The sequence below is a fragment of the Pelodiscus sinensis genome, chromosome 1 (genome assembly GCF_049634645.1).
Source record: "Pelodiscus sinensis isolate JC-2024 chromosome 1, ASM4963464v1, whole genome shotgun sequence".
NCBI lineage: Eukaryota > Metazoa > Chordata > Testudines > Trionychidae > Pelodiscus > Pelodiscus sinensis.
In genome coordinates, this window is record NC_134711.1 from 312,969,084 (window position 1) to 312,981,931 (window position 12,848).

The 12,848-nt window shown below is 42.9% G+C and overlaps 2 protein-coding genes across 3 annotated transcripts in view; one reads left to right on the forward strand and one right to left on the reverse strand.

The window, feature by feature from the left end:
- Nucleotides 1-9,439, forward strand: part of RAB30 (RAB30, member RAS oncogene family) — a 64,072-nt gene extending 54,633 nt beyond the window's left edge. For both annotated transcript variants that reach the window (XM_006132171.4, XM_075919460.1), the window contains 3 exons: nucleotides 538-621; nucleotides 4,404-4,587; nucleotides 7,524-9,439. In XM_006132171.4, the coding sequence (XP_006132233.1) occupies nucleotides 538-621; nucleotides 4,404-4,587; nucleotides 7,524-7,774 (519 nt within the window). In that variant the 3' untranslated portion in view covers nucleotides 7,775-9,439. The remainder of the gene's footprint in view (nucleotides 1-537; nucleotides 622-4,403; nucleotides 4,588-7,523) is intronic.
- Nucleotides 1,930-12,848, reverse strand: part of DDIAS (DNA damage induced apoptosis suppressor) — a 65,692-nt gene continuing 54,773 nt past the window's right edge. The window contains exon 5 of the mRNA XM_014578109.3: nucleotides 1,930-2,217. Within this exon, the coding sequence (XP_014433595.1) occupies nucleotides 2,188-2,217 (30 nt within the window). The 3' untranslated portion in view covers nucleotides 1,930-2,187. The remainder of the gene's footprint in view (nucleotides 2,218-12,848) is intronic.

A 12,848-nucleotide genomic window follows, 5' to 3' on the forward strand; every position in this document is an offset into this window, starting at 1 on the left:
GAATGAGTGGTACAGAGGTCTCTCTGAATTAACAGGTCATAGATTCCAAGGCCAGTCTGACATCCTGTATAGCCTGGGCCATAGAGCTTCCCAAAAATAATTCCTCGAGCACATCTTTAAAAAACCTCACCCATTCTATCGTGATTTTAAAACTGCCAATGGTGGGGAATCCGCAGCAACCTTTGATAGATTGTTACAGTGGTTAATTACCCTCATTATTAAAAAGTTACTCCATATTTTCAGTCTGAATTTGCCTAGCTTCAACTTCCAGCCACTGGATTGTTTTATGCCTTTCTTTGCTAGATTGAAGAGCCCATTATTACGGACTGCGATCAGACCACCCTAAATTGACTCTGTGTTGTTTTCCCATCTATTGATACTTTTCTCTGATGGAAAAGATCTGTTTGGGGAAAGGGGAGTAGAAAATTAAAGAGGAAATGGGATGGGACAACAACCTGGAGGGGATTCATAAGCAGGCGAAATCTTCTTTTTCATCTTGCCACAAAATCTCCGTTAACCCCTTTGCTTTCTTTGTAGGGGCTCTTCCCACCAGGTCAAGGAGCCACTATCGGAGTTGACTTTATGATTAAGACTGTGGAGATAAATGGTGAAAAAGTGAAGGTAGGAAGTGAGGATGTGATTTGTTGTGTTACTGTCTGGCTTTAGGCAGAGCGTGCAGTGTTCATTTCTCTAATCTGTGATGGAAGCAGTTGTTGGGTGTTGGAAGCTCTGTAATGACACAGGAGAGTGAGAACATGCCTGTAGCCTTATTTCCTGGAGAAGTCTGGACTTTTGAGTCTTGTTCCTGGCTCTGATGGACAGAGGCACAGCACTTAAATGAAATGTCCATCCATGGGGATTATAATGCTGTACTTTTAAAGAAGGGTGTTGCAAAGCTCTGTCCATATTTGTATTGCACTTGCAATATATGGAGGCGCAAAGAACTATTTCAATTCATCCGGTTTTTACCAAACTCCCGTTAATTCAGATGTGGTCTGCTGCCCCCATCCCTCCACCCAGCTGAAGCCACTGCAGCTCTACTCCTGCATAACGCCTAAGGTTGATAGGCTTTGACCTCCAGGCTGTGGAGCTTTGCAGGACTGAAGGGCCCTAGAAACACCTTGTTTTTGTTGAGCTGGGCAGCCTGGGAGAAACTCTAATGTGACAAGGTGGATGGGAAGCAGTATGATCCATAGAGCCCTATACGCATCTGCATCTGTATCTGCAAAAATGAGGTATGGATGTCCATGTTGACATCCGTGGATGTGGATGCCCACGTATGTAAAGCAGATATCTACAAATTTACAGGGTTTTAGATACAAAATTTGTATCCACATTCATATCCACAAAATGAGCTGCAGACATCAGCATCCACAGCTGTGGGTCTCATTGAACACAACAGAATTATTCCTATGTATGAAGTTAGAGATGTGAGTGGAGACTGAGGTCTATAGTAGAGGCATCAATGTCTCCAGTTCCTGTGGCATGTCCGACCAGGCCCAGCCCCCACTGCACTCCTTCCTCAAGCCTTCACCCCCACCTCTTTCCTACTCTGCCAAATTCTGCTCCTTCCCCACCTCTTCCTGACCCTGCTCCTCTTCTTCCCCCCAAGCATATCTTGAATACACTGAACAGCTGGTCATGGTGGGCAGGAGGTGTGGGGTGAAGCGGGAGAGGACCTGATTGGTGTGGTCAGCCAGTGGGCAGGAGGATTGGGGGTAGGGGAGGAGGAATTGATACACAGAGATTCCAGTGAGCGCTAAGCACCCACTATTTATTTTTCATGGGTGCTCCAAACCTGGAGCATCCACAAAGTCAGAAGCACCTACGGTCTGTAGGAGGTTTCCCCAAGAAACAACATCCAGATAATTTAGGGCTCTTGTGTAAGTCAGACAATATCCCCAGGGGAGACCATAACATGGGAAAATATAGAAGGTAAATTCACTTATTTGGGTAGCAATAAGTTGAATGGTGATAAACACAGACACACACATTTTGTCTGAAAGCAGATTATCAATGAACAGAAATTCTAGGGCTTTTTTTCTGACCTAAATATCTACCAGGCAGATTGAATGACAGCTAAATCCAATCACAGGAGCTTCTTTCTCATTCCCCAAAGCAGCTTCTTCCAGTTTCCAAGTTCATGATGTTGGAGTGACAGAACATCACCTCATCAAAAAGCCTTTTTCAGCTGAGAGAGATCATGCCTAGAATATCCTGCAGATATACAAAATGTGGACACATGCTTTAATAATTGTTTATTGAACAGAAACATCAAGCCGACAGAAACAAAACCAGTTTGCAAAGACCCTGATTTTTAAAGCAGATCGAACCTGGCACCTGATTTGTACCTACAAGGAACTGTGCTTATAATATGGCAACCCACTTTACTGCAGATCTAAACACTTTCCCATCTAAGGCCGTGTCCAGACTCAGGGGTTTTTTCGGGAAAAGTAGCCTTTTCCCGAAAAAACTTCCCCTGCGTCCAGACTCAAGCCGCGTTCTTTCGAAATTATTTCGAAAGAACGCGGCTTTTCTTTCGATGGCGGTAAACCTCGTTTCACGAGGAAGAACGCCTTCTTTCGAAAGTTCCTCTTTCGAAAGAAGGCGTTCTTCAATGTAAAGAGGCCGTCTTCGAAAGAGAGCATCCAGACTCGCTGGGTGCTCTCTTTCGAAAAAGCGGATTTCTCTTTCGAAAGATCCGCCTGCAGTCTAGACGCGATCTTTTGAAAGAGGCTCTTTCGAAAGATGCTTTCGAAAGAGCCTCTTTCGAAAGAAGCCTGCAGTCTAGACATAGCCTAAATGCCATGTGTCAACAGAGCAGTCAGATGCCTGATTGTTGTGAATTGGTACCACAATTAATTTTATGTCCACAAAATCAGAAACAGTTTTTCAAACTCAGACAATGGTCATGTCACAGAAGCAAATATAGTGTAGATTACCCGTGATGCCATGATTGACACAATTTAACTTTCATGTTCCCCTTGAGCAAGAATCTCAAGTTTTGTTTACTCTGTTGTGGGCTACTGAGTACAGAACAAATTTCCACTGACTTTAACCTTTCCACCAAAAGTTGCCAAAATGTAGCTGGTCTTTCTGATCAGATTTCAACTATTCAGCTGTCGAGATATAGTGACAGGCAGTTTAAAATCCAAAGCTTGAAATAGGTTGAGTTTAGGCAATGGGAATAGACAGCCCTCCCCCACCAGGACTTTGGGGCCAGCTTGCAAACCTGCTCTGGTCTGGAATGGCCGGCAGGCTGGGAGTTTGAGACCTCTGGTGTAGGCAAATCCATGCTCTGATACAAACCCAGAGCTCCCTGTAGCATGGGTTCCCAAACTGGGGGGCATGAAGAAATTCCGTGGTCCTGCCTCCAGCTGCAGCACACCTGGCTGCCTGCTGCCCTACTACGCTGCTGCTGCATGGGTAAGTGGGCGGGAAGGAAATTCCCAGGGGAACCCCAGCGGGAGGGCAACCCAGCCTCCCCCCCATCAAGTTTTGCTGCCCTGTTCAGTTCCTTTTTTCCTTTTGCTCAACAAGTTTTGCTGCTCTTTGGGGGGCAGGCGTGAGGGTTTTTCAAAAATCAAAAAGGGGGGCGTGATGCCAAAAAGTTTTGGAACCACTGCCCTATAGGATCAAAGCCAGTGTTATTTTAAAAGCCCTCTCCTCCCCGCCTCTGAGAAGATGGTGTGAATGATAGTACTTTGCATTTCTACTTTGAGTTGTCTTTCACAATCTCAAAGAGCTTAAAAAAACCCTTTGATGTAGATAAGTGGGTATATACTCTTCCTTACAGTGCCAGACTTGGTACAGAGAGCAGTGAGGTCTATGCAGAGCCAGAACCTTAGGATACTTGGATGAAAGTTCATACCCATGAACTTTCTTATGAAGATGTTTATTCTTTCTTATGATCTCTCCTCCCCCTCCTCACACTCTTCATTCGAAACAGGATAACTTTGTTTGCTGCCGGGGGAGATGTTTTGTCTTTGTTTTTTCAGCTGCTGTCATTGTTCTCAATGCAGGGGACATTGCTTTCTCCCTGTAATGCCAGCATTAGAATTCCAAGCCAGCTCTTCTTGCTTCTTCCACTGCTGACTGAAATGCTAACAGTCACAGGAACGCTTCCAGACCTGCTGCTTCCAAGGGAAATCAGCTGGAATGCCAGCTGACTTAGTGCCCTGAATTTAAATCTTTAAATGCAGAAACAGAAACAAAAATGGGTGGTGGGGGTGGGGGGTGGGGGGAAGAGGGATCATAAGGGTTTAAAAGCTGCCTCATTTCCTACCGTTGGGTTTTTCCTGCAAGCATTTAAATGCTATCCTGTTGCTAAGTAAAGAATGGTTTCATGCTTCTTAAAAAAATCTTTTATCCTTCTCTTTCTCCCCCTCGTCTTGTGCCAAAAGCTGCAGATCTGGGACACGGCAGGTCAGGAGAGATTCCGATCCATTACGCAGAGTTATTATCGCAGTGCCAATGCATTAATATTGACCTATGACATAACCTGTGAAGAATCCTTCCGATGCCTTCCCGAATGGCTGAGAGAAATAGAACAGTATGCCAGCAATAAGGTCATAACTGTGCTAGTGGGTAAGTGAGGACTGTGTTTTTAAGAGCATATTTTGCCAGAAGAGTATAATAATCAGCCATGTCCAGCTGGAGCTTCACTAAGGCCATTGGAAGAGGAAAATGCTTCATTTATTTTGTCTCTGGTGCCAGGATCTCCACGTAATATGGTGGTCTGGACACTGCTTGATGCCAGTACATGCTATATACTGGCGATAGGTAGAGAACCTTACTGTAAAGCAGTGGTGGGCAACCCGCAGGCAGCATGCGGCCGTTCCCACCTGCGGCCCACGCACCCTCTTTCTGCCACCTTCTCCTCATGCCTCTTGTGCACTGGGGCGTTGGAGCCCTACACTTACCTACTCCTCCCCCTTCCTCCCAGCACTTTCAGAGCACCACGAATCCGCTGATTCGCACTCCATCCCCACTCCTCCTCCTTCCTCCCAGAGCATCAACAGCTGGGAATCAGCTGATTCATGGCCATTCACACTCTGGGAGGGAGGGGATAGGTGGAGATGGGACATGCATCAGGTGATTCATGGCACTCCAAAAGCACTGGGAGGTAACAGGAAGAGTGTCCTGTCCCTAACTATCAAGAGAAAGGAAAGGGATGGAGCATGAATCAGCTGGTTCATAGTGCTACAAAAGTGAGGAAGGGCCACTCACTGGACATGGTTATCCATTGCTGATGTAAAGACATTTACCTGGTGAAATTGGCAAGACAATGATCGTATCCAAATGATTTCTCCAATATGTAACTCCAGTGCACTAATAATACAATTCAGAATAGCAGTTGCTGCTTCTCAGAGTGTAGACCATCTCATGCCACACAAGGTTATTCAGTATGGGGAGGTGTATTTAGGTAGAAAGCCCCCAAAAACCAGGAACCATTTAACGATTGCTTCACTTTCCCTTCCCTGAGTGTTTTATGCATTTGGTTATTTAGCCCCATGGCTTTGACTATGGAGCTGCAGTTGAGAAAGTCACTGGAGCTTTACACCTCTAGCTTCTCAGTTCAAATCTAGATCAGGTTGGAGGTGGCTGAAAGTTACTACACTCTGATAGCTGTTGTGATGGCTTCAGTCCTGTTGCAGTGGCAGGTGTCTACATGACAAACAATCCCATTCCCATTGGCATTCTCAGCACAGAGGTCACTCAGGGTATGTCTACACTACCCCGCTAGTTCGAACTAGTGGGGTAATGTAGGCATACCGCACTTGCAAATGAAGCCCGGGATTTGAATTTCCCGGGCTTCATTTGCATAAGCGGGGAGCCGCCATTTTTAAAACCCCGCTGGTTCGAACCCCGTGCAGCGCGGCTACACGGGGCTCGAACTAGGTAGTTCGGACTAGGCTTCCTATTCCGAACTACCGGTACACCTCGTGGAAGGTGGAGAAAAAGATGTGCTGCTGTCTGTATCATTTCTGTCTGGGGAATAAACAGAAGGTTTCTGTCTCCAGGGCCATGAGTCCACACCTTTCACTGGTACTAAATCAGAATTTAAGATGGAATTTTAGAGAATTTCAAAATGTATAAATGAATAAAATGCCAGGGTCTTTGCTTGAAATGAAGCCAAGCCAGCCATCAGACACCAGTTTGCTGTCAGTAGAGTGCACAAAGATGTACACAGTTCTGAGGCCATTAACTTTTAGCATTGCTGCACTTTGTTTTCAGAATCCGTTAGTCAAAACATTACTTTTCAGGGACTAGGGCCAAGTGTCCGCACAGAATGATGGACACATAATTCGGAGAAAGGGTTAGTTGGCTAGTTGGTTGAATAGTTATTCAACAGCAAGATCTCTTTCTTTCTCTTTTAAATGGCTTGACTTTTAAAAAGGAGATAGTACAATTCTACAGAATAATTCGGTGCATTTAGCCTTTATTTGGATTTCAAAATAATCAAAAAGACGCTTATCTCAGACTCTAGGTGCCCTAGTGCCCACTAACAATGCAATGTCAAAATTCCTTGACACACTATAGATTAAAGGTACAGAATATTTTATAAATAATTTATAAAAGATTAATTAACCATTAATATAATTGTGCTAATAAATTGCTAGAATCTAATAGGTTGCTTTTCCTCATCTATAGCACCTTCTACTGACATGCTTATAACTTGTGTAACTTGTTAAGATGCTGACATACTCTAACACTCGCTTATTAGCCCTCTATAAATGTATCCCCATACAAAGTATGTCCACGAGCCGTTACATTTTAAAAGAGAAATTGTTGGATGGAAATGATGGCAGTGGAAAAGGATCACCAGTGAAACAGTACGTCCTTAATGCCCACTTCTTCCCAAACCAACTACTGTTAATATCAGATTAATCCTTAGATGGCTTATTCCCTATACAGATGTTGATCGATTCTGCCATAAGCTAAAAATGAAATCTCCATGGGGGAGATGGATGGGTAGGAGTCTTTCACCTCACCTAGTTCCATCAACTTCCCAGCAACTATTCATTCTCCATGTTCAATAACCATAAAACGAACAAAAACTATATAATTAAAAGTGGAGAACAGCACTCATTTTAAAGCTCATCATTAGATGAAAAAATATTGCATTTGGCACCCCCACATGCAATAATTGACATGTTAAGTGCTCCTTGGAGCAAAAACTAGCGATTGTTCAATAGACTTTATAAGGGAGATCCTTTAATGCCAGTTGATATTAAACAGGTGCATTAGCACTAAATGGCTAGCGTGTTCCTGGGGAAAATTGCATTAAGCGAACGAATATAAAAAGGGCTTGGTTGTCTTATCAGAGAATCCTCTTTTTTGAGGAACAGGAGAGTGAGCATTTAATGTTGTAGCTTTATAAGGCCAACATTTTGTTTAAAATAAAGAACCTAACACAAGACACATGATGACAAATGCATCCTTTCTTTCTGATCAATTTCTGTCGGCTTTGTCTTGCAAGTCAAATTAATTCCTTTTCTTAAAATATTATATTGATGCAGGTAATAAGATTGATTTAGTCGAAAAAAGGGAAGTCTCCAAACAAAGAGCTGAAGAATTTTCAGAGGCCCAAAATATGTATTATCTGGAAACTTCTGCTAAAGAATCGGATAACGTGGAAAAACTCTTTCTGGACTTAGCTTGCCGGCTGATCAGGGAGGCAAGACAGAATACACTTGTGAACAATGTGGCATCCCCGATACCAGGAGAGGGGAAAAGTATTAGCTATTTGACTTGCTGCAATTTCAATTAAGAGCTGGCCCAAGATCCACCCCAATGGGCTCAGAGAGTTTTTTGCTGAGATTTCTCTCAGTGAAGGCAATTCCTGCCACTTTGACCCATCTGACTCACATCTAAGTCAGGTTCTTGATCATAAAGCATGGCAGGCTGGCCGCTCCACCTGCAGGTAAACATAGCAGAATATAATATGGTTTAATCTTTTTTGCAGTCTCTGGCGTTGGTTAGGAAAAAAGTTTGCACACAGAACTCAATAAATTCCAAAGCGTGGGCTGCTACGTTACTTTCTTTGAAGACAAGAAGAAACCTCCCCTGATGATACTGAAGAAAGCAGGATCTTTTTTGCAGCACACATATTTGGTCCTTTTTAAAGAAGATGAACTTTAAGCCTTGGACTATATAGTATTGGCATTCTTCCAGGCTGCCAGCCAAAGGAATGCGTAGGATGTGTATATAGCGTGTGCCCCAAGCATCCTGATGCGGGACTCAGTTCTGTGTTTGAAATAGTGTTATATCTGCCATCTGCAGGCACTTTCATGAACTTGGAATTAAAAATATATATATCAACATTTCCAAACAAAACATTTGGAAAAAAAGATATGTCTCCTGGCTCAGTCACTCCTTTTGGTGCTAGCACTTCAGCTGAATATTTCATAGACCAAACCTAGTTTTATTACATTACTGTCCTCTGAATGTGTAACTTACAGTAATTAGTGAAAATATGCTAATAAGCACTGTCCATAAAATATCATTACCTCTTTTTCTCAGCCTGAACATAGTGGATAAGGACTGTGCTTCTTTGATGTCAATTGTGGGGTGAAAAGACTTTTTCCTTGAGTCAAAAAATGAATGACCAGCCCTGGCCGCCACAAACAGGGGCTCTGTAAACAATAATTTCTTAATGTAATGAACTAGTTTTGAGAATACTTATTGATGGAATTATAAACAGATCAGATCTGACCAAAATATTGTGCTTGCATTGATCATGTGTAAGGGTTCAAAGGCAGAGCACAGTTTTAGATGGCAGTCCAGTGTGTTTGAGTAATGAAAGCTTGTAGTTACAGGTCTTGCTTGAGAAGCAAGTATACAATTTTGTATGATTTTTTTAAGCTTAAATGAAAATGGCAGCAAGTTATGAATCATTTTGTGTCTTACTCATGCAGTGATCATCTTATGAAACTGTATCTTGAAGCAATTCAAGGTACCAGTTTGTCAGTGACTCTGTATTATAGTAGCTTTTGGATACATGACCATAGATTCATTTAATTTTCTTGTTGCTTTGTACTTTTAAGTCTCAGATTCCAATGTATGTATAATTATTTGCTTAGGCAATTTCCTTCTATAAAACCTCAAATGTGGAAGCACTATGGTATTTGTTATATTACACCTCTAGTGCCATGTTCTAGTTATACATTGGACTTTGCACATTGATGCTAAAGTAAAATTGGAAAAGAGGTTGGATACATACAAGGCAAATAATTCTTAAATGTTTGGTATCAGTTTTATTGACTTTGAATGAGGCTAAAACTCTTGGTAACTTCGTGGCTGTGATACATTGTAACTTAGCATTAATCCGCTCGATATCATGTATTATTTGCTGAAGATGTTGACTGGCCTTTTGTATTAACATGAAAAAAGCTGCCAATAAGTAAATCTTGAAAATAAAAATGGCCTTTTAAAATGCTTTGTCACTTTTTTCTAAACAGGTTTTGGGCACTATCATACTGTGCCTTCGATTTTTTTTTATAGGAATTGTGTGTGGTACGTGTTGTGGATCAAGAGTGTAAGATGGCCATTTTGTAGTGCATATTTTCCTGTTGTAGCATGCATTTTTCCCCCCTTGCAGTGTAATCAACGGGAAAATTTGTTTGACTTGGTGTTTTTTCTTGTGCTAGGTATTACAATGGAGCAGAGGCTCACCGCGGGCAGGCGCTGCTCTGGCAGCAGACCCTGTCCATTGGGACCCCAGCAGGGAGCTGGGCCCCCTGCAGACAGAGGCTACTGCCGCCAAACAGCCCCGGTTCACAGTGGCCTGGGCTGGCCATGTGCAGGGGCTGCTCTGGCAGTTGCAACTGGCTGTGACCAGCCCTGGCCGCCACAAACAGGGGCTGCTGGACTTGGTGTGAGCTGGGACCAACTAGTCTCGGCTTGCGCTGGTCCGGAACACTGCACCTCTGCACTTTAAATGTAGTAAGAGCCCAGTGGAAAATGCAGAGCCATAGTGTGGGTGGCTCCCAGATGAGGTTCTGCAGAGTGGCCCTTTATCGACTAATCATATAGTCTACACACGACTACACAATTACCCAGGTAACTGCAATTTAACATCCTTACTGGAAACATGGACAGTAGGCGCTACAGGGGTGGTGCCATGGCTGGAGGCAGCACACAGCACACCATCTGGCCGTGCCTCTGCATAAGAGCTAAAGGAGCAACATTTTACTGCTTCTGGGGTGCCCCTGAGGTAAGTACCGCCCGGTGTCAGCCTCCCTGCCTGTCCTCCAACTGCTACCCCAGTCCAGAGCTCCCACCCACACCCAAACTCTTACAATTGCCAGGGGGCGAGGAGGGGCATGATGGCCCAAGACTGCCCAGCAGTGGATGATGCAACTGATCCAGGGGCTGTCTAAGCTGCTCAGCTACACAGGCCACTGCAGAAATCATGAAGGTCCCAGAAAATCACAGAATCTGTGATATCCATGACAAACTCACAGCCTTACTTGTGTACAGTCCTGCCTTATAGATCCAACAGGCAAAATTGTTCTTCTTCCTGGCTACAAAATTAGGGTATGTCTAGACTGCAGTGTCTTTCATGTCTTTTAAAGCAGCCTGTTATTTCGAAATGGATTTTGTAATAACAGTCTCACTATTCTGATGTCCCCGTAACCCTTGTTCCAGCAGGGTTAAGGGATGTTTTGGAATAGCAGTTTATTTTGAAATTAGATCGAAATAAGATACACAATTTGTGTAGCTCAAATTGCGTATCTTATTCTGAGCTAAGGGGGTGCAGTGTAGACACACCCTAAGTGTTACAAAATAGGAAATGCTGTGAAAAAAATGAGTTGGGACATGACATCCTCACTCCTTTGTCTCCTTCTTTGAAGGTAAGTCGCTTGTGGTTATAGACTCCATACTTTCAGCATGTGGTCATCAAAGAATTTTGTGTTTTCTTGGCCCATCAATTGTTGAAACGATTGTACATCTTTGGCATTGTGGCTCTCTAGAGAAAGGGACATGCCATCCTTGGAGATGGGGGGAGGGAAGAGGATCTCTCTTTTCCTACTGTATGCCACCCACAGTGTAACTATCCAAAGTAGGGGCTGTTTAGAAAATAAGTTAATTTTTTCGAATATGGAGAAATACTGCCAAGGTGTAATCTAAAGATATTTTAGAGACATTAGGTCTCTCTTTAATCTCTAGAACCACTTGCTCATATTCTCCGATACCTGAGCCATGTTTATCAATGTATGGTCTGATGGTCAAACTCAGTGTTTTCTCAACTGGGACCCTCAAAACACTGGTGCTAGAAGGGCATGTAATTGGTTTCTCTTGAATCATCCAATGCTGTGCTTGTAAGTACTGCCTAAACAGTTGTGTGAGCTACACTCAAATAAGGCTGGCATTAAAACCTACAATGATCACATTACTAAAAAGAAAAAAACTAGAGAGACTCTATTAAAACAAGACAAAATTAAATGTAAAAGAAACAAACTTCACGGTGTAAAGATAAAAAAAATTATTTGGAACCCTGGTGCAAATGGTTGCTGCTCTTGAGAGAAGGGAAGCTGGTGGATATAAGAAGGCACAAACATAGTAGGATTCTTTCAGCCCTATCCAAAAAAGCATACTGCAAGTACCTAATGCCTTAGGTTGGAAGGTTCTTTAGTGAGCTATAAATGACTTCGTATGTGGCACAGGATCCCTATGGAATACTGTAAACAGTGCTTAATTCATAGAGTGCTGATGGTGCTCAAGTTGCACAGAGGATGCCATTTTAAAGTGTGTACTGCTGTCTCTCTGGCAGCATGACCTCGCATGTTCAATGCAAGAAGGACACCGTAACAGAAGAGGTGCTGGGGCCAGAACCCAGCATGAAAAGAGGTGGTGGGGCTGAGCTCTGGCACTCATTAAGCTCTGACTTCAGAGAAAGAAATCTGCCCCCTGAGCAGTCTGAGTGAAGGATGAGTACTGTTCACCACTGCTGAGTGGCATGCCCTGTGAAATTTAAAATGCTTCTAATAGCCCCGAGAGGTTGAACAGCTATTGGTCCTCTTGCTGGAACATGTTGACTTTGTCTTGTAGATGCTAATTCTGTTTTCTTGAATATTCAGTGTGAGGCTTCTAAATCTGAACCTTTTCTTTTCCGGTGATTATTTTTCTTCATTTACAATTTTGCTTGTCAAATATCAGAGTTGCAGACAGTGGGGTTTAACATTAGCAAAGCTGCCCTTTATAAGTGCTCAATATTTAGATCTTGATAATGTCTGTTTCAGTGTAACAGAATGTAATAATTAAGCTAATGTTGCAATAAGGTATCTTCAGCAATTTGGAGGAATAAACCCCAAATTCTTCCACCCATAATCCATTCTGGCCCTAACCTCTTTCAAAGTCTGGCTGGAGTGAAAGGTGTATGTGTGTCTGTTAGAAGCTGAAGATAAACAAAGTTGCTTTGTTGAACATGTATACAAAGTGATAAACCAAGGTGGCGGTTTGCTAACAAAGTGCTAGATGAGTGTCTGATAATGTAGAGTTCAGTAAACGGTATTTTATTGTAATAGCTTTTTGAAGATGTATTCCCTTCATACATATTCATTTGCATATATCCAGGCATTTATAATCCAGTCAAATCCTCTGGTTTCTCAGGGTGAATCTACACAGCATCCTTTCCTCAAAATAAAGTGCTATTCTGACAAGTCCCTTAATCCTTGTGGAATGAGGGCTACAGGGATGCTGGAATAGCGTGCCTGTTATTTCAAAATATATTTCAAAATAATGGGCGCATTTAAAGATGTGGAATTGCTATTTTGGGATACTTCCGGGACCCTGAAATAGTCCCGCTATCTAGATGTAGCTGGAGTGTGTGTGTTCAATTC